At 36.8% G+C, this 26,877-nt stretch overlaps 3 protein-coding genes across 6 annotated transcripts; 1 reads left to right on the forward strand and 2 right to left on the reverse strand.

Annotated features, from left to right (window-relative positions):
• Nucleotides 1-208: 208 nt before the first annotated feature.
• LOC142555401 (ubiquitin-like domain-containing protein CIP73) lies at nucleotides 209-9,817 on the reverse strand. The gene is given in 17 exon segments (XM_075666250.1): nucleotides 209-468; nucleotides 550-636; nucleotides 763-1,049; nucleotides 1,234-1,626; nucleotides 1,726-1,858; nucleotides 1,941-2,012; nucleotides 2,160-2,324; nucleotides 2,460-2,513; nucleotides 2,515-2,636; nucleotides 2,730-2,799; nucleotides 2,956-3,075; nucleotides 3,209-3,280; nucleotides 3,362-3,480; nucleotides 4,402-4,482; nucleotides 7,004-7,121; nucleotides 8,424-8,571; nucleotides 9,580-9,817. Coding segments are annotated over 16 exon segments (2,031 nt in total). The 5' UTR covers nucleotides 8,553-8,571; nucleotides 9,580-9,817; the 3' UTR covers nucleotides 209-459.
• Nucleotides 9,818-11,337: 1,520 nt separating this feature from the next.
• Nucleotides 11,338-19,572, forward strand: LOC142555405 (uncharacterized). Its single transcript, XM_075666255.1, has 8 exons — nucleotides 11,338-11,545; nucleotides 12,265-12,349; nucleotides 12,435-12,503; nucleotides 12,596-12,708; nucleotides 13,018-13,129; nucleotides 13,246-13,389; nucleotides 14,038-14,212; nucleotides 19,335-19,572. The coding sequence occupies exons 1-8, from the start codon at nucleotides 11,494-11,496 to the stop codon at nucleotides 19,458-19,460; spliced, it is 876 nt and encodes a 291-aa protein (XP_075522370.1). The 5' UTR covers nucleotides 11,338-11,493; the 3' UTR covers nucleotides 19,461-19,572.
• A 716-nt stretch (nucleotides 19,573-20,288) lies between these two features.
• Nucleotides 20,289-26,877, reverse strand: LOC142555406 (topless-related protein 1-like). Of its 4 annotated transcripts, none has more exons than XM_075666259.1 (26): nucleotides 26,767-26,877; nucleotides 26,181-26,278; nucleotides 25,924-26,103; nucleotides 25,738-25,851; nucleotides 25,513-25,671; nucleotides 25,297-25,423; nucleotides 25,123-25,219; nucleotides 24,968-25,026; nucleotides 24,721-24,871; nucleotides 24,531-24,640; nucleotides 24,388-24,454; nucleotides 24,235-24,311; nucleotides 24,064-24,159; nucleotides 23,893-23,988; nucleotides 23,696-23,823; nucleotides 23,392-23,626; nucleotides 23,128-23,292; nucleotides 22,850-22,912; nucleotides 22,596-22,739; nucleotides 22,001-22,111; nucleotides 21,657-21,836; nucleotides 21,454-21,582; nucleotides 21,254-21,349; nucleotides 20,966-21,154; nucleotides 20,704-20,870; nucleotides 20,289-20,560 (listed from the first exon to the last, which is right to left on the reverse strand). In XM_075666259.1, the coding sequence occupies exons 2-26, from the start codon at nucleotides 26,255-26,257 to the stop codon at nucleotides 20,431-20,433; spliced, it is 3,147 nt and encodes a 1,048-aa protein (XP_075522374.1). In that variant the 5' UTR covers nucleotides 26,258-26,278; nucleotides 26,767-26,877; the 3' UTR covers nucleotides 20,289-20,430. The 4 variants fall into 4 exon arrangements, with proteins under 4 accessions (XP_075522374.1, XP_075522372.1, XP_075522371.1 ...); XM_075666257.1 differs by lacking the exon at nucleotides 26,767-26,877 and adding an exon at nucleotides 26,583-26,750 and having other exon boundaries at nucleotides 24,558-24,640; XM_075666256.1 differs by lacking the exon at nucleotides 26,767-26,877 and adding an exon at nucleotides 26,583-26,750.

Here is a 26,877-nt window from a genome sequence, read left to right on the forward strand (position 1 = left end):
TGTACCAACAAATGACTAGTGCTTGTACAATCATCTTTTCAAATATGAATAATATTATAATTATACAAATTAATGAAAAGTCATACTGCAATTTAAAATGAAAACAAAAAACACATAAAAAAACAAAAAAACACAAACTAAAACAACAAATTAATAATTCGAATGAGGATGAAGTAATGCTGATCCTTGTTGATGTCACAAGAGTCAATAAACCAATAAAATAAAGAATATATTATTATTATTATTATTAATATTATAGAAAAAATTCGCAGGTCGGGTACCAAAGAATCCACGGATAAAAATAATAAGGGAGAAGAATTCAAGGCCACCTTTCCATGTGAATTATAAAGAACAAGCAATAGCTATGAGCCAACTGCCAAAGGGTTGGCCTTCATATCCAAAACTAGTCATACAACATCTATCATCTCTCTTCATCAAAGCACCCACTGGACGTTATGTTCACTCCCTCTGTATCATATCATTACAAAACATTCATCATACGAGCTATTAGTGTTAGCAAACAAGTGAATCGGCGTGAATCAATCATACCTTTTGTCGTTTTGATCTTTGTGCTAATTCGGGTGGGCAGGTGCGCTCATGGCTGGAAGAAACCTCCTCATCCTGGTTTGCATCAGCCTGCAAGTGCCACACGAATTAAAACAACAATCTCGGTGAGAAAACAAAGAGGCATTGAGATTGTCTCGACTTTAGGCTCTAGAAGGATTTAAAATTAAATTCCCTTGGAGTGGATATGTCTGTCACCTGTGTTTGAACAGAAGAAATTCCAACGTTCTCAGTAATCATGGGCATTAACTGACGAAGTATATTAGATAATCGTATTCCTTCTTCGCTCACGGTTGGTGCTGCTGCTGCCGCTGCTGATTCAACATCCTGCCTTCTTAATTCACTAGGATCTGGAATCAAACCTGAACTCGGGGGATTGGCATTCTCCCCGGGAAATATTGTCCTCAGCAGCTGCTCAAGTCCACCCTGGATCTGAGTAGAGAATTCTTGACCAGCAATCACTTCTCCAGCTGAATTGCTAATGCCTGAAAGTTGTGCTAAAGTAAATAACCCAACAATACATAAATCATTTAATTCACAGGTAAAATTACCTCTCATAAAATCACAGAGTTAGATTGTTTATATTGATTTATTGACATGATTAAAACAATCCATAAACAGACAACCTCACAGCAATAACCAGTTAATTAAAAAAAATTACAGGCTTACCACTACCCCCAGTCAGTCCATCATTTCCCTGTTGTGGAGCAGAAACAGATATAGGTTGTTGGGTGTTGCCAACAGGAGCATGATCTGGATCCAATGCTTGGGAAGCTATTGCACCATTTGGATTTCCTGTAGTTACTTGCTGAACTCTTGCCAAGACTGGATACAATATTCCTATTGAACTATGAGATGAATCAGCACCACGCCCAACAGCTGCAGGAACCGCGGTCACTACAGTTCTAACAGGAATTGCCCGCGATTGGGGCTCCCTGTTGCTTGAATTTGAATCAAATCCCGCAGGCTCTTGTGGACCAGAATTTACATTATTCGAAGACATTGGAGCACCTTGCACGTGAGGCTGCGACCCAGTTGTATCTCTTCGAGGAAACACTGAACCTGATTTAAAAACAATAAATAAATATGTGAAGCAATTCAAATCAAGCATTTCCAGAAGTTGTCAAGAAAAACTCCATTGAACTGGAATTTCTACAGCACCTGTTCGTATTCTGATGTCAATATTTCGAGGGAGAGATCCAGAACCACCAGAGCCTGCAGCTAATCCAGAACCCTGTTGAGCAGTACCAACTGGAACTGAACCAAAACTTGCTCCTGGTTGCAAGGGCTGGGGCTGTAGTTGGTAAATAAAGGAGAGGGTGAACAAATCTTATAGCACAAACAATGGGAGGAAAACTTGTTCAACCAAATACCACCTGAACCATGATAGGATTGGGCCCCGTTGAGGATACAAAAACAGAGGGCCCAGAATTTACCATTGCATCAGCCTGAGGACGGAATGAATAATCCTCGTTAGATGGAGGGCAACTTTTAAACTAATAACTTTTTATGAAGCTACCTCTATAAGCTAAAACAGACACTATGATACCACAAAACGTAAATGTTCAATCAATCCAGGTAGTAGATAAACATACAGGTGTTTGACCCATCCTCAGAGTCATTATTGCCCTGCCAAGCTCAAGCAATAAAGACCCTAAATTTTGGAAAAGAGCTCCTGATCTTATAGCATTAGATTGAATTCTTGACCGCTCTAATGGATCAGTAACATTTGTGTGACACTGCAGTTGTCCAGCAAGTTGCTGCAGTTGAAGACAGAGTTATAGAAGCACAAATCTCTAACCACGACAAGTGTTATGTTTGTCATATTTGATGATCACTGGAGAACCCTTCTTTGATTTATATCTATCAATTCACAGTTACCAGGTTTCACATACCGATAAGCATTCAGTGGCTTGGCCAACAAGCAGTTGTCTGGTAGATGTAATCACCTTCTGCCAAGGACTCTGGTGTCAGAAGCCCTCTGGTCTCATTAGAACGTATAGTAATGTCTAATTCATGTCCATCACGCTCAGAAAAACAAGTATTTCCAAAATTTGTAATTTGTCCACCGGCTGGAAAGTCAAAAACTCAAACACTTGAGGATGAGAAAAGTTGATGGAACAAAATGGAAGAAATACAAGTTTCAATCGAGGAGAGTTCCACACCATTGGCAGTAAATTCTTGCCGCAAATGACTTAAGTACTGTAACAAAGTAGTCAATGAATCTGGTATTATCTGCAAGAAACATTGTCATTTTCTTCAAAGATTAATACAGGGAGAGGAGTAATTAGACATTCATTTATCAAAAACACAACACGATATTGATTTGTTTGTTTGAAGTATCAACATTTGAACTGTGTGCTATAAGAACTGATTAAATATGAGTGCTACCGGTGGCTGCATAGCTTCCAATGGAACAGATGCAGCACCTAATTGGTCAGACAGCATTCTTCTAGAATTTCTAAGACCACCATCACTGGGCACAGTCGAAAGCCGCTCCGAAGGCAGTAGCTGTCCAAGAGAAAGACGAAAAAATCAATAAAAATCGAGCGTTCTCTCAGAAGAACACTCAAATAAAGATGGCATTGAATCAAAACTAGCATAGCTCAGAAAAGAGTGCTAATAGTCAAGCATTCAAACTCACATTAAGATCAATTCCTTCGCCACCATTTCCAGACCTTGGGATTCCAAACGAACTCAGAACAGCTGAGACAATCTATAAAGCACCCCACCAGAAATATATATGTATATTAGAGAATTATAGTTCATATAATCTAGTGAATATTCATATATTTACCCGATTGAGATCAGGAAATGCTCCATCTCCCTGCTCTGATAAGTTGAAGGTTCCAACAACCATACCAGGACCTTCTTGATTGCCAGGATTAAGCCCCGTTCCTATCGTTGGATCAGTTGCTGGAGAGAGAGAGAGAGAGAGAGAGAGAGAGAGAGAGAGAGAGAGAGAAGCTTGAGAATAGCCTTTAGATATAGCACAAACAGAATGAAAAACTGAACTTAAAGAAGACCTATAGCAGTAAACATCAATGTGTCACAAGAAATTCGCCTCAATTAGGGCTCATGAAGCCAAATAAAATTGTTTGCACGATAGTACTGAGACAAACGGAGTAGGTTATCAGGTTGAACTCACAATGTTCTCAATAGAGACGCTGTTTGATCATTGGTTTCGATTAGTGCCGTTGGCATAAAACTAAGGTGGTGTTTGAAGCAGCTTGCTTCACAATGACTATTGATTTGATTAGAATAAGCTTAAAGCTACATGGTTGTTACAGATTTTATCAAGGAATAGAAAGGTTCTCTAATTATTTTAGCCACACTTAGTAATCAAGGTCATATTGCGTTTCTGCTTTGTTAGATCATGCATCCATGACTACAAAATCAGTTCATAATGCTCATCGGTATGTTTAAACAACATTACTCTAATTTAGAAACTGAATAAAAGCAAATTCAAATAAATACAAATGATTATCTTAATAACAATATTCCCAAATCAATTCCCAATAATCATAATTTAGTCATGCTAACCAACAACAATCAAATCCTGCAGGAGACAAGGGCTTTCACATCTTGTTCCAAGAATTATGATAATTGAAATAATGAAACACCTTTATCATGTTTCCAGAATGTGATGTCCCCACTTCCCAAGCAAATGCACCATTGTGTTCACACTAACTAAACTGATCATGTAAAATCCATAATTCTAGGGGGACAAGGATTGTGCAAGCACAATACATGAAGCAATTTTTTACCTCAAAGTGAGGAATTTGTACCACCTATGTGATGATTGATCTATTGGATAAAATGTATACTAAACCAAACCTGGAAGATCAAATGAACTCTCCGGAGATGCAGCAACTGGTTGTCTCACTACCAGGTGCAGGGTGTGACCATCTTCTACATCTACAGATTCATGCATTAAGGAACTCAAGCAAAAGATGAATGATAAAGAAAGCACCCTCTCAGATTCTCACTCAAGTATAAACGAATATGATAAACACATATTCACAGAATAAATACAAACCAAGCGATTCAAGTACTACAAACTTGTGGAGATATTTCTTCATTCCAACAGCTCAATTATTTTTTTAGTATCAATTATGCTCATAACCAAGAACATTGTCCTTGAACAAATATATTGGAAAGATAATAAAACTTCTAATTTGTTTGAAATAAAAATCGCATTTACAACCCATTGATTGGACCATGGATAAACAGATTGAACCAACTTTTGCCTGAATTGAAACGTATTGACCCGAATCCTTATTTGGAACGAAGTACTAATTAAGAGATGATTAAGGAGTTGTTAATTAAGTATTATCAAGGAATTGATAATTTGGATTCAACCTGTTGAGATCCATCGAATTTAAAATTGACCACCCAATCTATTTCAGATTACATTATCCCGAGAATCCAACTAGACGAATGAGATTATAACACGTGGTAGATAAGATTAATTTTCGGATCTTCTGAGCTAGTCCAGATGCAGCCTATAAATAGAAGTTGATTTCATTTGTTTCTTATACCACTTTCCCTCAATTGCTCTCTCTCGAGTTCTAGCCATATAGCTTAGGTTTTCTAGCTATTTTATAGGGCAGTTTAATGTCGGGAAGCTTCGAAGCTAGTTTCGACTCGAGGAGGAATCGGTGAACCGGGACACGCAAATCGAGACATCATCAGCGGGTTGACGACAGAGACAAATATAATCCTGAAGTCTTAAATAGTGATTAATGATCATTAGGAAGAACTTCAATCATGTTTGGTAATTCAGGATCTGGCCTGATAGTGATCTCATTACGTTGGTATTGTTAGGTTCGGAGGAGTAAACTTTCTGTCAGATTGTTTTAGTGAGGTACGTGATGTACTGACCGAGATATCCGAGCGTAGTACACACACTTATATGCTGCATTTTTATCTTTTGCATGATACATGGTTTAATGCGTTGGCATATTATGCATGCCATATCATGTTGCCCTGATATCTTTGGAAATATAACTCGTTTGTTGGGGCCACTCAGCCATGTTCTGTATTGTGGACGGTTGGGCATCGAGAGCTACGGTGTCTGACGGGACCTGCGCTATGATGGTGAGTGTGGAAGCCACAACTTGCCAAGGGCAGATCAAAGACTACACACTTCGACGCCTCTAGACTGAGCATTTGATTATTGACTTGATACTTGTAACTCAAGCATTTTGCATTTCACATGCATCGTATCAGTTTGTATGCTCGTACATTCTCGTAGTGGGCGATTATCGCTCACGTCCTTGTTTTCATCTTGGGCACCCTATTTCACGGGGCAGGTCTTAGGTTGGACAGTTCGGACGACCAGGGCAGTGGCTAGAATAGTTGGGTTTTTGGTGGGGATTTAGTGGAGGTTTTGTTTGGTTTCTCGTATTTCGTGCAGTATTATGTTTTCGATATGATCGTATTAATATTTAAGACTGATATTATTGTTCTGTTTTCGTTTGGTTGTAAGATGATTAAGTTATTTGGTTTCCGGTGTTTAATTGTTTCTATCAAGTTTAAATTTTTCATACTGATTAGTCTGTTTAGTAGTGGCTCGGGTAAGGGCGCTACATGAAATCAGTTTGATCCTTACTCCAGGTCAACTAAGAAGATTATGATAAAATCTTAATAGCAAGGCGGTTTCTAATATAAGTTTACAAGCAAAACTAATATTGTTTGTATATTATGCAACAATTATTAGTCTTGCTTTCTTTCAAGCATGTGCTATGTGGATTAAGGTAATATGTTATTCCTTCAAATGATGATATTAGAGAACACAATGTTCGCTAAAGTGATAAAATTTCCACTTGTAGTGAAGGCTCGCATGGTTCTATATAATAAAAGAAATGCAATAGAAAATATATCAGCTAAAACAACAAATATTTCCAATAAATGTTTATCTAAACTAAATTTCATCTATTAAGTTGAAAAAAATGCTCAATTTTAGAGTGTAAATCATACAGATATTCCCAGATGAATGTGAAATACAATAATTATTAAGCTTAATAGTATTCACATTCTATAAGCAAAACAAATATTTACATAAGTTATTTCCTTAGAACCTGAGTAGGAATCCATACTCTTTCAAAGGACTTTCCTGTTGAGTCCCTTGAAAAGAATCATCATTCCCAAATGTTTACACATATGACATATCTCATATGTTTATATAAATCCAAACAAAGACCAACAACAAGAGTCAAAGACTCAACTAAGCCATAGCAATCTCACAATGTAACAGCAAACAACAATTCTCTCATCTTTCTTTGCCTGGGAGAGAATAATTCATGTAGATTTTTCATTGCCTCGTACACTGAAAGACAAATAAACAAACAATAGAAAAAGATCAACAATCGAAAGGAAAAAGAGCCCTTCCTACAACTCAAAGCAAAGACACACAAATCAAAACTTCAAAGGATACGGTAAGCAGAGAGAAGCTGATCGTCCTTCAAAACTTTTCCACGGCATATAAGGCGTTGTTGCTCAGACAGAACACCAGTTAAAGAAGCAATGTGTTCCTTAAGTTCAGGAACAGGAACCTGCAACCAGTGTACAAATTAAGAAACTAAGAATAATTTGAAATCATTATGTCCAACTATATTCTCAATTTCTAGTCAGTGACAACATGCCTAAGTATCATCGCAGTGACCCTACTTAGGAGGATCATCGGTTTGGATTGATTTCATGGTTTCGATCAGTTTTAAAATCAGCAAAACCGACTTTGTAAATTCAAAAAAATATATACAGGCTTTAATTAAAACATAATTTATCATAATTTTTCAATTATAGAAATTTAATTTGTCGTAATTGGTTTTGCTTCATTTTCAAATCTAATTAATGTTTTTATTTACTATTTTTTAAGATAAATATATTAATATAGGTGATACCGGATGATTGTGGAGTTTCTTTTGAAACTAACATAATTCATTTTGAGGATTTATATTTTTTATTCTAAATTTATAATGTCATCGTCATATAATATATGTTAAATACTTTAATATCTATGTAAATATTGATATTTGTTTGTCTATAATAGCTAGTTTACAAAATTTAAATTAAGTTTAAAATAATTAAAATATTTCACATGGAAAAAAATATAAATTTAAAATCAATCATCCCAACCTAACTCAACTGAAAATTTAGATTTGGTTTAGTATAGATTTTAACTATTAATGGTTTGGTTTCATTAAGTAAAATCATTGCACTTGGTTTTATTCGAGTTTTTATCAAAACCGAACCAAACCGAATTTCTCACCCCTAGCCCTACTAATGCATATCAATGCATGAGCCTCGCTACAATATATCCGGCGAACAGCTTAAGATACAAAATTAAATAGAAATAACTTGTGCCTTCATATCCCACCACAGATTCCTTGTCTTCACAGAAACAGTAAAAACCATTTTCATCCTACTTGCTGAAATTCAAAAATCATAACGCACTAGTCTATTTTCTCAGACCATGAATGCACGACAAACTCTAAATTTTATTTCAATAACACACAGATTGCTTGCCGGTCACCCCACAAGATAAAGTACGCAACCATCCCTTTAAATAATTAAATAGAAAATCTAGGAGAAAATTATCCACGTCAGTATAATATGGGATAGTGCCATCAGAAACCAACGAAGTTTATAACTATTAAAATGATAAATGCAATTTTAGTAGAGCAAAAAGAAGAAATATGGTAACTCAAAACAGCTTTAGGATCATATGTGTGGGGGCACACATAAAACACGTGGGTGAATAAAGGAAAAGAGTAAAAGACGGACATAGGTGCAGGTGCACAAGCATACAAAATTGAAATAACAAAAGATCTTAGCATGAGGGAAATATAGATTACGCATTTATCCACTCGCAGAGTGAAAGTTTGAGAATCCAAAGTCTTGATCTTAATTTCAACGGTAGTTTCAGAACACCCAGCCACGTCATTATGGGATCTATCTGTGCGCTCAACGCTCTTACTTCCCATCAATTGAAGATATGACAGCCTGAAATCAGCTACGTTTAGATGTCTTGATAAAAAGATTTGAACGCAACAAATGGAAAAGTTGAAACTACAAAAAAATTAACTCAAGCCAGCCCCGACAATAGAACCAAAAAAGTAGCAAGGAAAAAGTAAATCACGCATATTTACGTAATACAAAAATTTTACATGTTTCATAGAAGGCGAGAAATACTCGATAAACATTTGGCGGCAAAACATGATGTTACTTAACCCCCTATGTTTACAATGATAGGAAATTCCAGTCTTCATCCGACTCATTTCAAATCAACCGAGAAAAAATGAATTCCCTGATCGCTCAATTTTAATGCAAAGAACAGTGATGCTGAACTGCCCTTCCTGAACATACTGTGAACTGATCCAATCATCCCACCACACAATTTGAATAGAAAATAAATTCAATTGGTAATGACAGTTATATTTTCGAAATCATTTTCACAAGAATCGTGTTTTAGGTTGTCAACCCTATCTCTATTTCTCTAGGGTTCAAGTGAACATAACTTAACACCAGAATGACCATATCTCTGAATTGCAACGCTGTATAACTTATGGAATGAATACCCTTTAGTCTAAAGGATAAAATGCTGCGGCTTTATATAGAAAACACCCACCCATCAGTATCCAAACACCCAAAATAACCATGATGCTTTCTCTTTTCTCCCGACATAAAAACACTCAACTAGACGAAGTTCCATCCGTTTTCATTCATAAACAACCATACCTCAAATCTCGCAGCAGTAAACAAAGAAAAATAAAATATGGATTCTTGAATAATTAATTATTCTCCCTAACAAAATCTGATCACCAAATTAAACTACTCTAAATAGAAACTCAGAAAGCCAATATCCGAGCTTTTTGACAACCCATTACAGAAGTGGGGAAATAACAATAAACTTCGATAACCCGAGAAAAACAGTCCACGAAACAACACAGACACACACATGAAAAGTAAAAAGAATATACTAAAAAAAATTTAAAAAAATAACAAACAAACCCAGTGAAGCACGATCTTCTATATAGTTGGCCGTTGATTTAAAATAATCACAGGCCAACAGAGCAGTGGTGGAGCTGAGGAGGAAGAGCAGAGACTGGAGAGGTATGTCAAGACCTCTGATTTGGCATTTAAATTTATAATTTTTATTTTTTTTTGGATTACAGATTTTGCTAAATCAGATGAGAAATAATAAAGGCCTGTTTGGTTGGTAAACCCAAAGTGAGGCCAATGAAAAGCCAAGAACCCGTTGGCCGCCATTCTTAGTTCTTTCAATAGTTTCATATGTCGGTTATTTATTTATTTTTAACGTGGTAAAACTCAAATATCTGAACTTGGTCCGACTAGTCTTGAGATGATAGTCTTCCTCGTGATTAGTCTCTGATCCAAATTTAGATGCGGTTATATCATACGTAAGATTGATTGAAGTTATTTGAATCATAGATTAAACGATGATCGAAGTCAAATAAAATAATATTTTATAAATTTTGGATCGTATTTAGAATATCAATAATAATGTCAATTACATTACTTAAATTAACACAAACAACAAAAACGGTGAGTGATACGCGTCAAGATTTTTCCAGAAGAAAATAAAATAATTTTCATTTTCTTCTGAAATGAATAATACAAGATTTTATATGAAAGCGTGTTCATATCTATCAATACAAGAACGATTCAAACCCAATAACCTCAACATACTATAAATTCTAAATGGTTTAAGATTCCTCGAAAATATTAGTCATCTTTGAAAGTATATAAAATTATACAAATATGCAATAGATATGAAAGGTGATTTTACTCGGTTACTCGAAATCAAATCACATCGATTACAAACCTCAAATATAAGTTGTTACTCTAAATTTAACATAAACAAAAAAATATTTAAACAATGTCAAGAACCAAATTAGTGAAATACCTCAGAAAAATACCACATAACCATGCAAGTATGTTTGAAGTAAATGCGTCTAAGCAAATTCCCAGCCAAATAAATGTTTTAGCTATAGAAATTCTCAAATCTAGCCGTTGTCATTTGTTGAAAAATAAATTAAAAAATGTTGCTTAGAAAAATAAACAAGAACGGGGATATTGGATTTGACCAAACATTTGTTGAGCACACTAAAAGAGGATTCGGAGTTGCCCTAGTTACAAGAGCTTATTTTGAAGCCATGATTACGAAGTCGAGTCATTGGAACGAAGACATTCAATCATTTTAAGTATTATTCGAAACGAATGACAGGACATTAAATGATTATATATTATGTTTCATCAAATTCTCACAATAATTATAGTTATATCAGCACACACATAATATATTATCAAATCAAACTATACTCAATGTTGTTATTCGAGAGATGAAAAAAAAAAAGAAAGAAATATGGTAAGTGTATTTTTATCCACCATCTCAACTACTATTTTGCATTTGTTTTGAGATAATTTATCAGTATTATTATGTTACTTGTACGATGTATGATGGGTTTTTAATGTAATTAATGATTAAATGTTATAAGTATGAGTGCTTGAATATTTTTACAAAATTATTGATATAATGTAATGAATATATTTAAATTTAAATAGTATTATAAAAAATTATTATATCAAAAAATATTTATATCATTTAATATCTTCTCATATATATGTGAATACATTCAAATACGTTTGGGTAAGAGCTACCATCAAATTAACTTTTTTTTATATATAGAATTCGATATCTTGAAATAATTTTTGTTTTAGGATTTTTGGAATATGTAATAATAATAATAATAATAAGATATGCTGACGGTCCATTGCGGTGGCCGCATCACATAAACTCTCCCAGAAAATTGTAGCAGAAGGGAGTAAAAGTGATCGGGTCACTTTGCGTCGGAATATCGAACTTAGCTGACCATCGGGAGAATCATTAGGGCTTTTGGCGACATGGAGAAGATCAGAAGAGCGTCTCACGCCGGTTCATGGTACACCGACAATCGTATGTACCCTAAATTCCACTTCATTTTCTTACATCTAGATTACCCACATCGCCTCTCCCACTTTTACTCAGTTTTTTGTTTTTAAAATTTTTATTGTTGGTTAAAATTTATCGAAAATAGCTCGGTGATAATTTTTCACCTAGGAAATAATGAAAGAGTTCATATTTTTAATGTTTCGTGGCAGAAAAATGCCTTCTTGAGTCAATTATTCTAAGGCATGATTTTTTTTGTTCATTGGTTAGGATTCGTTCATATATTCCAAATTGAAGTCACCAATCTTTTGGTTGCGTTATCGATACCTGTTTACGGAATTTAGTAAGTAGTTAGGTAAAATGATTGCGACAATTGGGATGCATGATTGTTTTTGCGTAATTTAGCTATAATATGACTTCAACCTAGAAGTTTAAGGGCTGCATGGGATTATTAAAAGATATGGATTCCGCGTAGGATTGTTAAAAATAAATGGATGTTATATAGGCCCTGATGGTTTTCTCTCATCATCTGGTTGTTCACTGTGATTGTGGCCTTCTTATGGTTTCTGTTTAGATAATATATGCTTTTACTTACAAAGTTCATTTACTTGTGAATCATGAAAATAATAGTTTAATGGAGAGGTATTGATCCAAGTGAAAAAATGTACATATAACTTGTATTTGATATAATATATTTGCTATCTTCAGAGAAGTGTCGATCTTAGGTTTCCTTTATAATGTTTTAGCTACAAAATTAGCCGAAGAGCTTGATGGTTGGCTTAGGTCTTCCGGCTTGGCCAAATCTCCTGACATAAGAGGTGTAATTGCACCGTAAGTCTTTAATATCAATGTTCTTTTTGTGTAATCATATGCAACAGTTCTGACACAAGTTTGGGTGGTGTTTTGAACTCACTAGTCATGCAGGTTATTCATATTCTGGTCGAGCAGCAGCCTATGCATTTGGAAACATAGACCCTGCAAACATGTGAACTTTTCACTCTTTCGTCATATATCATTGGTTTTTATAGCTCAAGCTTCCTCTCTTCCTAAGCGTATAAATACCTCTTTTCTTGGCAGTTCTCGGGTTTTTCTTCTCGGCCCATCTCACCACTATTACACTCCCAAATGTGCACTCTCAAAAGCCACGGTCTACAAGACACCAATAGGAGACCTACCTATTGATCAAGAAGGTATAGTGACTGAACCTAGACCCTAGTGTAGCTTTAATTCTACCGTGGATCTCAGAAAAACTGCCATTATGTCTTTGTCTTAGAATTTTCTTTTAAAATAAATTTCATGGGACCTTTTGCATCATGATATGTCCCCAATTTCACTAAAATGGAATGTGGTTGGATTGACGTGATGCAATGAGTAATCATGAATTGTTCTTACCAATAGGTTCTCTAAGTAGTTCTATAGTAATTTTTTTTCCCAAGATATTCTTTTTAATGTTGGTTTCATTGACACTCATTTTAGTTTTTGCTTGGTGTTTGTGCCAGTCATCGAGGAGCTAAAAGCCACAGGAAAGTTCGAATTGATGGATCTTCATGTTGACGAGGCTGAACATAGCATGGAAATGCACTTACCATATTTAGTTCAAGTATTCCAGGGGTATGATTGTGGTGAATCACAATTGGGCTTACTATTCCCTCTCTTCTATTTTTATGATGCACGTCTTTTTTATTACTATTAATTTTTTGTGGTAATATATTGAAGAATTTGAACAGGTATTCTGTAAAGATTGTGCCCATCTTAGTTGGTGCTCTTAGTGCTGAAAATGAAGCCATGTATGGTCGGTTGTTGGCAAAGTATGTGGATGACCCAACAAATTTCTTCTCTGTCTCTTCTGACTTTTGTCATTGGGGATCCCGGTATGTTGCATTCCTGATTTTTATTTTTGATCTGTTCTTTATCGTGTTAATGATGAACATGTTCTATAGTAGTCTCATTGTCAGTTCTGCTAGAGTCTCTGACTCTTTTATTATAACTATAACATTTTTTATGGAATAGAAGTTCCTATCGAATTGGTAAAGGTATGCCATGTGTAAAATATGACGACTTGTATTATATTTTGTGTTTGTATGATTAGTTAGATTTTTACTCCATAATTCATCATACAAAATTATCAAGGTAGTTTTCCAAAATCCCACCTGAATATTGTTTAGGGAGAGGGGGGTGACATGTACAGCCGACAGTCCAGTCAAGATATAATGCGAAGTTGGATTCCTTGAGCAGGGAGACTGTAGCGATTGGGGTTTACATAACTTTTCGATAATGATGTCAAGGTGCTCATGCAACTTTATGTTAATTTTCAACTTTTATTTCCTTGAATCTCATGCAAGCAGCCTTTTCCTTTATTTTTTATTTCCCCAACTTGGATTATTAGATGAAAATGTGCATAAAATTTGAAATCTTGCAGATTATCTTTTTAATCGCTCATGTTTGTATGGCTTTATTAAATGAACGTGTCCTTTCACGTATTTTACTGAAGCATAACATGATTTTGATTTTTACTCTAGGTTCAACTACATGCGTTATGACAAGAAACATGGAGCAATCCACAAGTCTATCGAAGCAATGGATAAAATGGGCATGGATATAATAGAAACAGGAGGTCCAGATGCGTTTAAGGAGTATCTCTTGGAGACGGACAACACCATTTGTGGACGACACCCAATTAGTGTTTTTCTCCACGTAAGTATCTTAATGTCCTTTTTAGAATTATAACAAAAGGGGCATCTTTGCTTGTAGAATAATATTATGGTATAAAATAGAACATGTTTGTTTATTCGAGTGTATTCTCACCTTCCATTTGTTGAACAACATATCTTATCTTATCTTTAATTTGTTAAATAGGATCTTTATTATCTTAATTAGTTTCATGGGATCTTTTATTTTGTTATCTTTGTATTTTGAATTCCTAGGATTGGTTTAGCTTATCGCTTCATTTTCTTTATTTAAAACCTTGTAACCTAATCACTTTGGGGAATAAGAATAACGGTGCATCTTCCCACCGAGCCTCCGTCTCTCTGTTCGATTTCATGGTATCAGAGCCAGCGGGATATACATGACCAAACACGGCATGGCAACGCCAAAAATATCCCTGCCACCAGAATCCAACCCTTCGGCAATTGATTTCCCGTCGGGACCAATCACTTACCATCGATTGAATGGCAAGAATTATTTACAGTGGTCTCAATCTGTCAAACTCTTTATTTGTGGCCGTGGGAAATATGCATTCTTGTCTGGTGAAGCACTATGTCCAGCCTCTGAGGATCCGAAATCTCGGACGTGGAATTCAGAGAATTGCATGGTTATGTCCTGGTTAATAAATTCCATGACAACCGAGATAGGAGAGAATTTCCTCCTCTATCGTAGTGCCAAGGAAATTTGGGACGCTGTAAGAGATACATACTCCAGCAAAGATAATACCTCCGAATTGTTTGCTATCGAATGCCGGTTGCTAGATCTTCGCCAAGGCGAGTCCTCGGTGACTGATTTCTTTAATACTCTTACCCGTTTGTGGCAGCAATTAGATCTCTTCGAAGTATATGAGTGGGAGTGTCCAGCAGATGGTGACCGATTTCGTGGTGTTGTTGAGCAGCGGCGGATATTCAGATTTCTGTCTGGCCTCGATCCATCACTTGACGACGTACGAGGGCGAATTCTGGGCACTAAACCCTTACCAAGCCTTCGAGGTGTTTTTTCCGTTGTTCGGCATGAAGAGAGCCGTCGGAAGATTATGTTGACAACGACATATCTTCCTTCCTCTGTTGACGCATCCGCCCTGGCTGCCCAACATCAATTCCCTCCACCAAGCGATGACTCTACTAGTGGTATGCGTGTGATTCCAAATTTACCCGGCACTGACCAATTCAAGCAAAGCCGTCTATGGTGTCCTAAATGCCGAAAATCTACACATACACTGGATACATGCTGGAAAATTCATGGGAAACCTGCCGATTGGAAACCAGCAAGAGAGCGACGTGGAAACACGGCTGCCGTTGATCCTCCAACTTCAGAGCAGCAACCCTTCACTAAGGAGCAACTTGATGCTCTCCAGAAATTGTTTGGACAGCCTCCTGTCACACCCAATCCATCTCTCAGCAGCACCGGTAATATGGCTCATTCAGGTATTGCCTCATTTACATCTTCACAGCATGATATGTCATCCTATTGGTTAATCGACTCAGGCGCATCCGATCATATGACTGGGTGCCTCAACCACCTTCACAATTTTCAGCAGTGGGCTAACATAGTACGAATAGCCAATGGTTCTCTATCCACTGTGACTGGTTGTGGCTCCATTCAATTAACTAAGGATATCTGTCTTCATTCAGTCTTGTTTGTGCCAGACCTTGCTTGTAATTTACTGTCTGTTAGTAAACTGAATCATGAGCTTGGCTGCCTGACTAAGTTTTTGGGTAATTCGTGTGTTTTCCAGGATGTAGCATCGGGGAAGACGATTGGCAGTGCTGAACTTTCTGCGGGATTGTACATTCTCAAGACTGATGTTGCCTCGGACCTACCTTCTGCCCCTCAACCAGTACCTCACTCTGTTTCCGCTTTAAGCTCTAATAAGATCAAGGATATTGTTTTATGGCACTACCGTTTAGGTCATCCAAATCCATTGTATCTTCAAAAATTGTTTCCGGACTTATTTCGTAATAAAATTTCCATTCCATTTAATTGTGATATATGTCAGTTCTCAAAACACACTCGTACAACTTTTAGACCCAATTGTTATAAACCATCTTCGCCATTCTCCCTTATCCATAGTGATATTTGGGGACCATCCAATACCCCCAACCTTAAGGGGACTCGCTGGTTTATCTTATTTATCGATGACCAAACGGCTATCATGGGTCTTCCTCATGAAAAATAAATCCGAAAGTACTCAGATCTTTAAACATTTCCATTCAATGATCAAAACCCAATTTTCGTCTCATATTCGTGTGCTACGCACTGATAGGGCCCGTGATTAGTTCAACTCTGTATTGGGGAGTTATCTACAAACACATGGGATTATTCACCAAAGCTCGTGTGTGTATACCCCTCAACAAAACGGAGTCTCTGAGCGAAAAAATCGTCATCTTCTTGAGGTTGCCCGTGCATTACTCTTTACCTCAAATGTTCCTCATTACCATTGGGGTGATGCAATATTAACGGCCACTTACCTCATAAATAGAATGCCCTCAAGGATACTGCAATTTAAAACTCCCATCCAGACCCTCCTAGAAACTTATCCTTCTCCTCGTTTAGTATATGATATTCCTAAAGTGTTTGGTTGTTCGTCCTTTGTCCACGTACACTCACATCTCTGTAATAAACTTGAACCACGTGATGTCAAGTGTATCTTTCTTGGCTATTCTCCACGCCAGAAAGGGTACAAATGCTACTCACCCGCCACCAAACAATACTACACCTCTATGGATGTCACGTTCTTTGAATCTCAGCCATTCTACCCCGGCTCTTCCTTTCAGGGGGAGTCAACCATCAATGAACAAAGCAGCTGGAAACCCACAATCCCATCCATACCTCATATAGAGCCTCTCACATCTATTACTACACCAATAGACTCACCTCCGGATCATAGAAATATTAACCTCCGTGAGCCAATTCACACATACTCTCGTAGAAAGCATCATCATCAAGAGACTATACAAATGCCCGCACAAATTCAGGCTGCTGCTGACATCTCCCCAAGGACAAATCCAGGTACACACTCACAAGAATTAACCCTTACTGATACTCATATGATGAACAACAGTGAGCTTGTTGATAACCTTGATGAAAGACCTATTGCACTACGAAAAGGAACTCGATCATGCACACAACATCCTATAGGCAACTTCGTCTCATTTAAACGGTTTTCACCTGCATATTGTGCCTTTCTTTCCAATCTTGATCAGGTTCAGATTCCCTCCACTATAGAAGATGCCTTAAATGATCCAAAATGGAAAATTGTTGTCCTTGATGAAATAAAGGCATTGGAAAAGAACAATACATGGGACATCATTGATCTTCCATCAGGGAAAAAACCGGTTGGGTGCAAGTGGATTTTCACAGTCAAATATAAGTCTGATGGGAGTATAGAACGACTAAAAGCTAGACTTGTAGCCAAGGCATACACTCAGTCATATGGCATTGACTACCAAGAAACCTTTGCCCCTATTGCTAGACTCAACACTGTCCGAGTTCTCCTATCACTCGCTGTTAACCTCGGCTGGCCATTGTACCAACTTGATGTCAAAAATGCATTTCTTAATGGTGATCTTGAGGAAGAAGTCTTCATGAAAATACCTTCTGGCTTTGAATCTCAAATACCAGTTAACAAGGTGTGCAGACTGCGGAAGTCCCTGTATGGACTTAAACAATCTCCTAGAGCTTGGTTTTATCGATTCATGAAAGTGTTAAAGAACGATGGCTACTCTCAATGTCAGACCGATCATACCTTATTTGTGAAACACTATGGGGAAGGTAAAAGTGCAATTCTTATTGTTTATGTGGATGACATTGTACTCACATGGGATCATATAGAAGAAATCAATCATGTGAAACTCCTCCTCACTAGGGAATTTGAGATAAAAGACCTCGGACATCTAAAATATTTTCTGGGAATGGAAGTAGCCAGATCTTCTGATGGCATATTTATTTCTCAACGCAAATATGTTACTGATATTCTGCAAGGAACAGGAATGTTAGGGTGTAAGCCTACAGACACGCCGATGGATCCGAATGTCAAAAATGGTGAAAAAGAGGACCATCCCTTAGTCGACAAAGAAAGATATCAAAGACTAGTGGGAAAATTAATATATCTGGCACATACACGACCAGATATTGGATTTGTGGTAAGTGTTATCAGTCAATTCATGCACAACCCGACCGAGGAACATATGGCTGCCACATATCGCGTGTTGAGGTACCTCAAAGGGTCCGCTGGTAAAGGAATCCTATTTAGAAAGACTACAGACCGAAGAACTAGGGTATACAGCGATGCTGACTGGGCTGGATCTACTACTGATCGACGTTCGACATCATGGTATTGTACATTTGTGTGGGGAAACCTAGTGACATGGAGGAGTAAGAAGCAACCTGTCGTTGCCCGCAGTAGTGTTGAAGCAGAATTTCGGGCATTGGCCCTTGGGATATGTGAGGGGATGTGGCTCAAAAGATTGTTAACAGAGTTAAAAGTGGAAGAAATTTCGCCGGTTGAAGTGTTATGTGACAATCAAGCAGCCATCAGCATATCAAAGAATCTGGTACACCATGATAGGACGAAACATGTTGAGGTAGACCGTCACTTCATTAGCGAGAAGATTGAAGATGGGATTATCACTGTTATCTACGTTCCTTCTCAACTTCAGCTAGCTAACATACTGACAAAGGCTATGTTCCGCCCCACATTTGCTGAATTATCTTCCAAGCTGGGAATGATAAATCCATACGACCCAACTTGAGGGGGAGTGTTGAACAACATATCTTATCTTATCTTTAATTTGTTAAATAGGATCGTTATTATCTTTAATTAGTTTCATAGGATCTTTTATTTTGTTATCTTTGTATTTTGAATTCCTAGGATTGGTTTAGCTTATCGCTTCATTTTCTTTATTTAAAACCTTGTAACCTAATCACTTTGGGGAATAAGAATTACGGTGCATCTTCCCACCGAGCCTACGTCTCTCTGTTCGATTTCACCATTTACTTTCATAAGTTAGATATGCACGTAAGAGCACCTGCATACATGTTCGTTTTTTAACAAGATGCATTTTACTTCATCCATAATGACTACTTTGCATATTTCATATTCAACTAGATGTTAAAGCATAGCTCTACAAGGATGAAGATTCGTTTTCTCCGATATGAACAGTCTAGCCAGTGCAAATCCATGAGAGACAGCAGTGTAAGTTATGCATCTGCCATAGCGAAGGTGGAAACTTGAATTAGTGAAAATTGAACACAAATTAGACCGACCTACCATTCAATGTCCTTTAACTGGTGTAACTTCTACTTTGGTTTCTGACAATAATAATTTACTTGTCCTTCTTCCTTTCTTTTTTTTGTTCCTTTGTAATTTGCTTCTGCATAAGAATCGAGCAAAGCGATGGCCAAGTTATTTGATGTCAAAGTTGCTATTAATACCAAATCAACATGTTATGTGAGAACTGCTGGCATAATTATATAACAGGTTGCCTCTTATTTCTGGACACATGCATGTGAATTCAAGAGCATGAAAACGTTAGAGAAACCGAAAAACATTATGTGAGGCTAAATTACATCTCATGTTTGTTTAAATGATGAAGGTATTGGATCTTGTGTTTAATCTGAAACATTATTATTATTCTTCATTAAAATTCTATAATTCAAGATTAAGCGTGTAAACGAAACAAATACGAAAAAAATTTAAGGTTCAAATTCGGTTTGAATTAGATATATTTGAATTCGAGTTTGATTTGAAGCTCAAAAATCTTAATTCTTTGGTTTAAATTTGTTTGAAGTAAGACTTCATTTCGAGATATTAAAACATATTCGTGAATTGCTCGAAAATAAATGGTCCATGTATATTTATTTATGTATGATAAAGCTCACAAACTATTAAACCAAATAATTTGTGTCCGGGTTCAATAATTTAAAACACAAATCAGATAATTTTTGAATCGGTTCCATTTATATACACCTTGCTAATCATTCTAATCATAATAATATATGAAAAAACGGAGAGAGATTCTAAACATGAATTCTGGAATGACAAAAAAGCCCAACTCTCCAATGAACTAACTCCTTGTATATAGACGTAAATAACGATGTTGGTTGTACCCACCAAAACAAAACTTACAAGACTTGTCATTTACATCCTTAATCTCATGTGGTTATAAATACATTGAATAATAATAAATAATAACCATGCACGCTCAATCCTCTGTCCATTTACCTTGTGATTCACCAGGCTCCATCACAACGACTCCACCATTGGATAATCCCAAGGCAAACTGGTTGGGGTTTTGTGGGTGAGAAGCAACCACAACTGGATACACATAACAACTGCATCCACAAGTAAAAGCCAATAGCTAAAATGGTGCATTAAGATAGATGTATTCATGCAAGTTTTCCTCAGTTCAAATCTATATAGGGTGCATTAAGATAGATATATTCATGCAAGTTTTCCTCAGCCAAAATCTAAATACCTGTGACGAGGCATTAGGTAGGCAGAAGGATCAATCTCAAATCTTGGTGTGAGATCTGATGCGCCAACTATTAAAACAATCCCATCTCTCATCACAGCATACACCAACTGGCTATCGCATGAGTATGTCGCATGGGAAATTCGTGCACAGAACGCAGCGATGGGCCACTGAGAGTAGTATGTATAGAGGGGACATAAATGTCAAGTAGAAACACAAAAAAGGAAGAACATAACTGGTTTATAAAAGACAACAACATTCGAACCTGTTTCACACATCGCAAAGTTGCTCCTTCATATATCGCGAGTTGAGTCTCGTGTACAGCAAGGAACTGTTTCTGATTCTTGTCAAGTTCGATGGTTGTCTCAGAAAGGTCTGAAGCCGACCATCCAATTGAAATCTGCAACATTGTGCTTCTCTTTTTCTCCCATGAAACAGAATCCCACACGATGATCTGCAGTCATCATCTATTACCAGTGATCGATGGTCCTACCTCAATATATCAGATTGCTAACGAAAGGACCAAACGGCAAGAGCTGCTTGAATCACTAACCTGAGTATCCACTCCCGAAGAGACTAGGACATTTAAAGTGGTAGAGAAAGCAAGCCCACTAATTCTTGTACGGTGACCTTCAAGCTTACTTATTACCTGAAAAATCAGCATTCAACACATTACACGTGCATCCTCCTCTTGTGTACGTGTGTGTGTACATAAATGATTTAAAAATAATGGGACATTGATTGATTTCACACCTTATCCACACGTATGTTATATATGAGAATGGTTGAATCATCCATGCCTATCCCAATTATGTTGTTATCCGGAGGATAGAACACGATACTCGTTGCAGCAGGTGGTGGCGCCATCACATTTCTGATTTTCTGCATTTAACCACCACATTTTAGTTAGGACTCTGAAATACCATCTAAAGACAGCACTAGTTTTGTAACATTACCTTGAATACCAATATGTTGTACAAAGTGATCACCCTCCCTGATGCTGAGACAACATAAGAATCGTTCTTGGACAAAGAAAAACATGGTATAACTACGTCCACGCTATTTTGAGGAAGATCATTGGACATCAATAATCCCTTCTTTGGTTGCCATGGTCGAGGGGAAAACTTTGTAGTTGCCTGCAGGGAAGAGGCTTCTCAATAAATAAGACATTTTTTTTCTCAGATATAGATACCGTTGAAAAAGACCAATGAGATGCTGAAAAAGAACAAAAAATGAATGAAAATAACTTCCACATGTTGATTTTTAGCCAATAATCAAACGAGATAAAACGAATTCTTACTTTGCCACTCATATTAGAATCATTTTTTGACCATCTCCACAACAGATGTATCCCATCTTGAGCTAATGCCAAAATGCCGTTACCTGCATGAGTGTACACCAATCGTCGAATCTGCAACAATCAAATGGGATTATGTAAACCTACTTGTTTAAAATTCATTTTTTGCATTATGCATGCATGTGACTTAATTAATGACATTATCAGCACAAATAAGAGCACTTCGAAATGAAGAACATAAGCATTCACATGGTCGAGTTTCCGTTTTGATCTTGAGAATAAGTAAACCATATGACCTTTTTAAAAATACCATTATGTAATAACGATTACTCCCTCTACTTTTTCCCAGTAGTCTCTGCAAAGTTATGATATAAGATCAATCATCCCTAACCATACCAACTTTCAAATTATCAACGAAACACAATCTCAAATCTAAAAAATTCCAAAAAGAAAACTCTATCAAAGTTTGCAAGAATTCTGAAACGACAAAAACAAAGAATTGGCAAAATTAAGCACATTCCAAACTCTACACATGCAAGGCAAAGGAACTGTAAAGAAGTTGAAATAAAATTTTAGAGCCAATCCATGTCTATCATACCATATTTGTCTTAACTTCAGAAGTGAGCAGCATGGATTGACAGCGTGAGATTCCAACAATTTTTGAAACGACTGGCATCTCCAATTCGTTTGATTCTGCGGGCCCTTTCGGTTTTACAATTTCCAACATAGCTGGAACTTCTTCCTATGAGTAACAAATTATTTAGTTTGTGTCATTTCTATGAATAAATGTAGAATAATAATTAAAATGGTGCATGCCAAGAATTCTATGTTGAAGTTTAGGAAACCACTCACAGCTTGGACAGGCCCCTCCATGTCTCTAGCTTTAAGAGGGACAGGATTGGGATTTACTGAAAGCTATACCAAAATTCAATTCATACATAAGGAAAAGCCTGAATGAAAGGCTAGGACCATAGCGAAAGGGACAAGAATGCCACAGTAGCAGATAGACTAAGAAATGGAAAGATACATCCAACAACAGGAGAACGAAGGGAATATGGGGGATGGGATAAAGCAAACAAGAAGAAGAAACTATAAACGAATAATTGATGACCAACTGCACAAGGGCTGACCTTTCCAAAGGTTTCTGCAATGCATCTAGTGGAATAACCAGAACCAGCTGCAGAATCTTCCAGCAGCTTAAAACCATGATCATTTGCTAAGATTTTAATTTGATGCTTATCAGAAAAAACAGCCAAAAGAGTGCCTTTTTTGTTGAAGCATACATATGGACTCTCCTTTAATAAAAAAAACACAATAAGAGAAGAATATTAGACAATCATCTATCCAATGTATCTATAGCTTAACCAAAATTGATTTGGCAATGAAACAAATACCGGCAGACCACCATCGGCTTCGATAGATGCTAATATTTCAGATTTGTTTACATCCCAAATTTTGATCTTATGGTCATCACCAGCAACCAAAAATTTATTGTTGCATGTGACAAATGTCACCATGTCCAAAGGAAATTTGCAAAGTCCAAGGTAATTCCTAATGATAACACCTTCCGCCTCATTCCATTCAACAATGTATGACTCTCCATTTCCGTTCACCCCACATGAAAATAGCCTGAAAATATTTAAAAAACTCAGTGTACATAGGCAAAAACACAAACAGCTAAGGAATCCAGCCAATCACCTTTTACCATCGGTACTATAAGCCATTTTCATGCTACATAAACCAGGAGCAGCATAAGTAACCCTTGATCCCAATTTGTCAAATAGCCATGCTTTTATCTCACCACTTGTCGAGATGGACATTAAAAACTGCAACAAAATAAAGTGAATTCGAGAAAAAAAATAAATAAAATGGTTTTACAATCAACTAATTCTCACAGGAATATTTTCCCTCATATGAGGGCATATGGAGTAGACGGGAGTGTCATGGCCTTCAAATGTATAATGTTTTGCACCAGTCACGGCATCCCAGACCTTGGAGAGATGATAACAGATGATTGGTCAATTACTGCATGACATATGTTGAATATATTTGATAGTGAAACTAACCTGAATCAACTTGTCGTCACCACAGCTGATGGCGACGAGTCTATCATATGGTTTAGAGAATGCTAGATCATTTACGCTGCCAACATGGGCATCAATCTGGAAAGTGAATACTCGTCATAAATGTTTCTGAATTATTATTACTACAAAGAAAGAAAAGCTTACAAAAACTACCTCTAATTGGTTCTCAGCATAATTGCCATTTTTATGATACGAATACAACCGTATCATGCGCTCTGAGTATGCAACCCCTGTTGTTTGAACACAAAGCCATCTAGATCAGCAGGAAAATAGAAAAGCAGCTAAGTTTAAGGAGAATGTGCATACCGAATGATGTACCATCAGGGTTCCACAGTATTCGATTAACAGAGATGCTGGAATTATTTTCCATGTCCTGATTACGCAGTGGATATAAATCAGTCAGATTTCAGCTGTCACCATAGACTAGTCATAGCCGAGAAGAGCTGTACCAGAAATATTTCTGAGACCGACTTTACCTCCCGGACCACAAATTGTCTTTTGAATAACTGCTCAGCACCAGAAACATCCCAAATCTCTATATCCGCAACATTTGTTCCAACTGAAAAAATAAGCTAACAGCTTTTATAAGACCTCGTAAACATAAGCTTGACAAAGTATAAATGGGAACAAAAAGTCAACCTAATAGCAGAGTGTCTTGAAATGGGTGAAAATCCATGCTGGTCGGTTGGGATCCCATGTCTAATATCCGTCTAACAGACTTGGGAAAGTCGACTGGCAGTTCTTTTGCAGCATTTTGATAATCGTTCCTCGAAATTGAATTTGACATTACCTGCATTATATTGCTTTTTCACTTGTTAGAAAATAATGGTCTCAGTTATTAAATGCAAGAAAGAAATATGTTTTGATTCACGGTATATGGTGTTACCTCATCATGATTCTTAGTTGATATTATTTTTGAGGCGTCATGGCAATCCTTACTATCCTCTGAAGGACCAGTAAAAAGTTCCATTATTATTGTGGTCAAAATTTGTGAAAAACAAAATACCAGATAAAAATTCAAACACAAAACATAAGCACCACCTTGGTTTGACAAATTCTCAAGATTTATGGACCCCGCAGAAATTATGGATTCTGTCGCCAATGGCAGATTAGCAGTTGCAGACATGTACATGGGAGACTGAAAAAGAATTGAATCAAACAAAATTTAACAAGATGAGGCTAATAAGAGGACATTAATTTTTTATTGAACCAAACCAATGAAATTTCCTCATTTGATTGATTTTGTGCATCATCAGGTCCAGGACACCTGTGATCAGTAAAGAGGGTGTCTATACGAGGTTGCGGATGAGGATTCGAACAATGAATGTGCTGCCAGTTCAAGCTGCATATTATCACATTATTTACAATCAGCAAGACTAAGAAATGTGTCCAACTGACAGAAGAGTGTTAAACTTATATGTAGAGAAATACCTCTGGTTAATCAACCATCTCAACCTCGACTTGCTATATTGAGGAAACTTTGTTCTTCCCTGGAGAAGAGGATTTGCATCAAGTACACCCCTAAGTTCGCTTACAATACGTTTTCTGGCAGATTCTGTATCTCCATATGTTGCGAGCGAATGGTTTTCCCTGTTAATTCTGTCATAAGCAACTACTGTGTTTTTTTTACAGTTGTTCATGGACACATCATTGTACCTGAAATCATCTAATGTCAGGAGTTGAGTCATTTCTTTATACAATTCTTTATTTGGTTGAGCAAAAACTTTCAGGTCCTTAAGTAGCATATCCAAAGCCGCTTTGTGATCATGCCTGTGACAAAAAAACAACATATTTATGGTTTTAAGGGGTCTAATGAAATCGATTAACAAAGACGAAGCTTACTTGTCTAATGCCTCAAGAAACTTTTGCTTCCGGATTTCAAAGTAAGTCTTGGTTGAATATGTGTTATCTTCAACGCCAGTGAAACCTGAAAGATAATTCTCTGCATCCTCCCAATTCCCAGCAAGAATCATGTCCTCGAAATATTTCATATCAAAGAAAAAACCTGTCTCCTGCTCAAGCCTATTTCGAGAACGGACGCAGAGTAAGTTAAATGCTACAAATTGAAAAATGGTATTAAAAAACAGAATCCCACTCACATGTGGGCAGTCCTTTTCAGGTTTTCTTCCTCACAAAATTGCAAGATCAAAAAGATGAGATCCTTGCTAAGTGACATCACCAGATTATCTTTGTACCCCTTAACAGAAACGCAAAGAAATAGTATGATACGAATTGGGAACCTTCGCAGAACAGAATAACAATGGAAACATGTATAAAATTAAACAACATCGCAATCAAGAAGAATTCAGAAAAAAGAATAAAAAAAACGAACACGATTTTTTTTTTTTTTTGGAATGCATCTGCGAGAAATCTTAAAGGAATCCAGTGCTTCAACCGACAAAGAAAGCCTTGATTTCCGAACTCACAACAAAACGAGTACACAAAATCCTTCGCAACCACTTGATCAAAGACAGAATGGATTCAAATGAAGATCAGAATACCCAGTTCAAAGAAGAAAAGATGTGATTAAATGGTGGGCTCTTTTTTCTCCCCCCGATGATTAAACTTCGAAGAACAAAGAAACGAGACAAAAGTGCATAGCAGCAATAACACAACGGTATGTAAAACATATATAACAAAAGAAAGAAGAAGAAAAAGCAAGAAAAAGGCAATGGAGTAGCCTACTTTAAGTTTTCTTTATGGGTTGGAAAGAGGAATGAATAAAATAGAAAACTAGAAAGTGAACTTGGACTCTGTTCTCTTCCTCTATCTGTAGAAGAAGAAAAGAAGAAACTC

The sequence above is a fragment of the Primulina tabacum genome, chromosome 9 (genome assembly GCF_025594145.1).
Source record: "Primulina tabacum isolate GXHZ01 chromosome 9, ASM2559414v2, whole genome shotgun sequence".
NCBI lineage: Eukaryota > Viridiplantae > Streptophyta > Magnoliopsida > Lamiales > Gesneriaceae > Primulina > Primulina tabacum.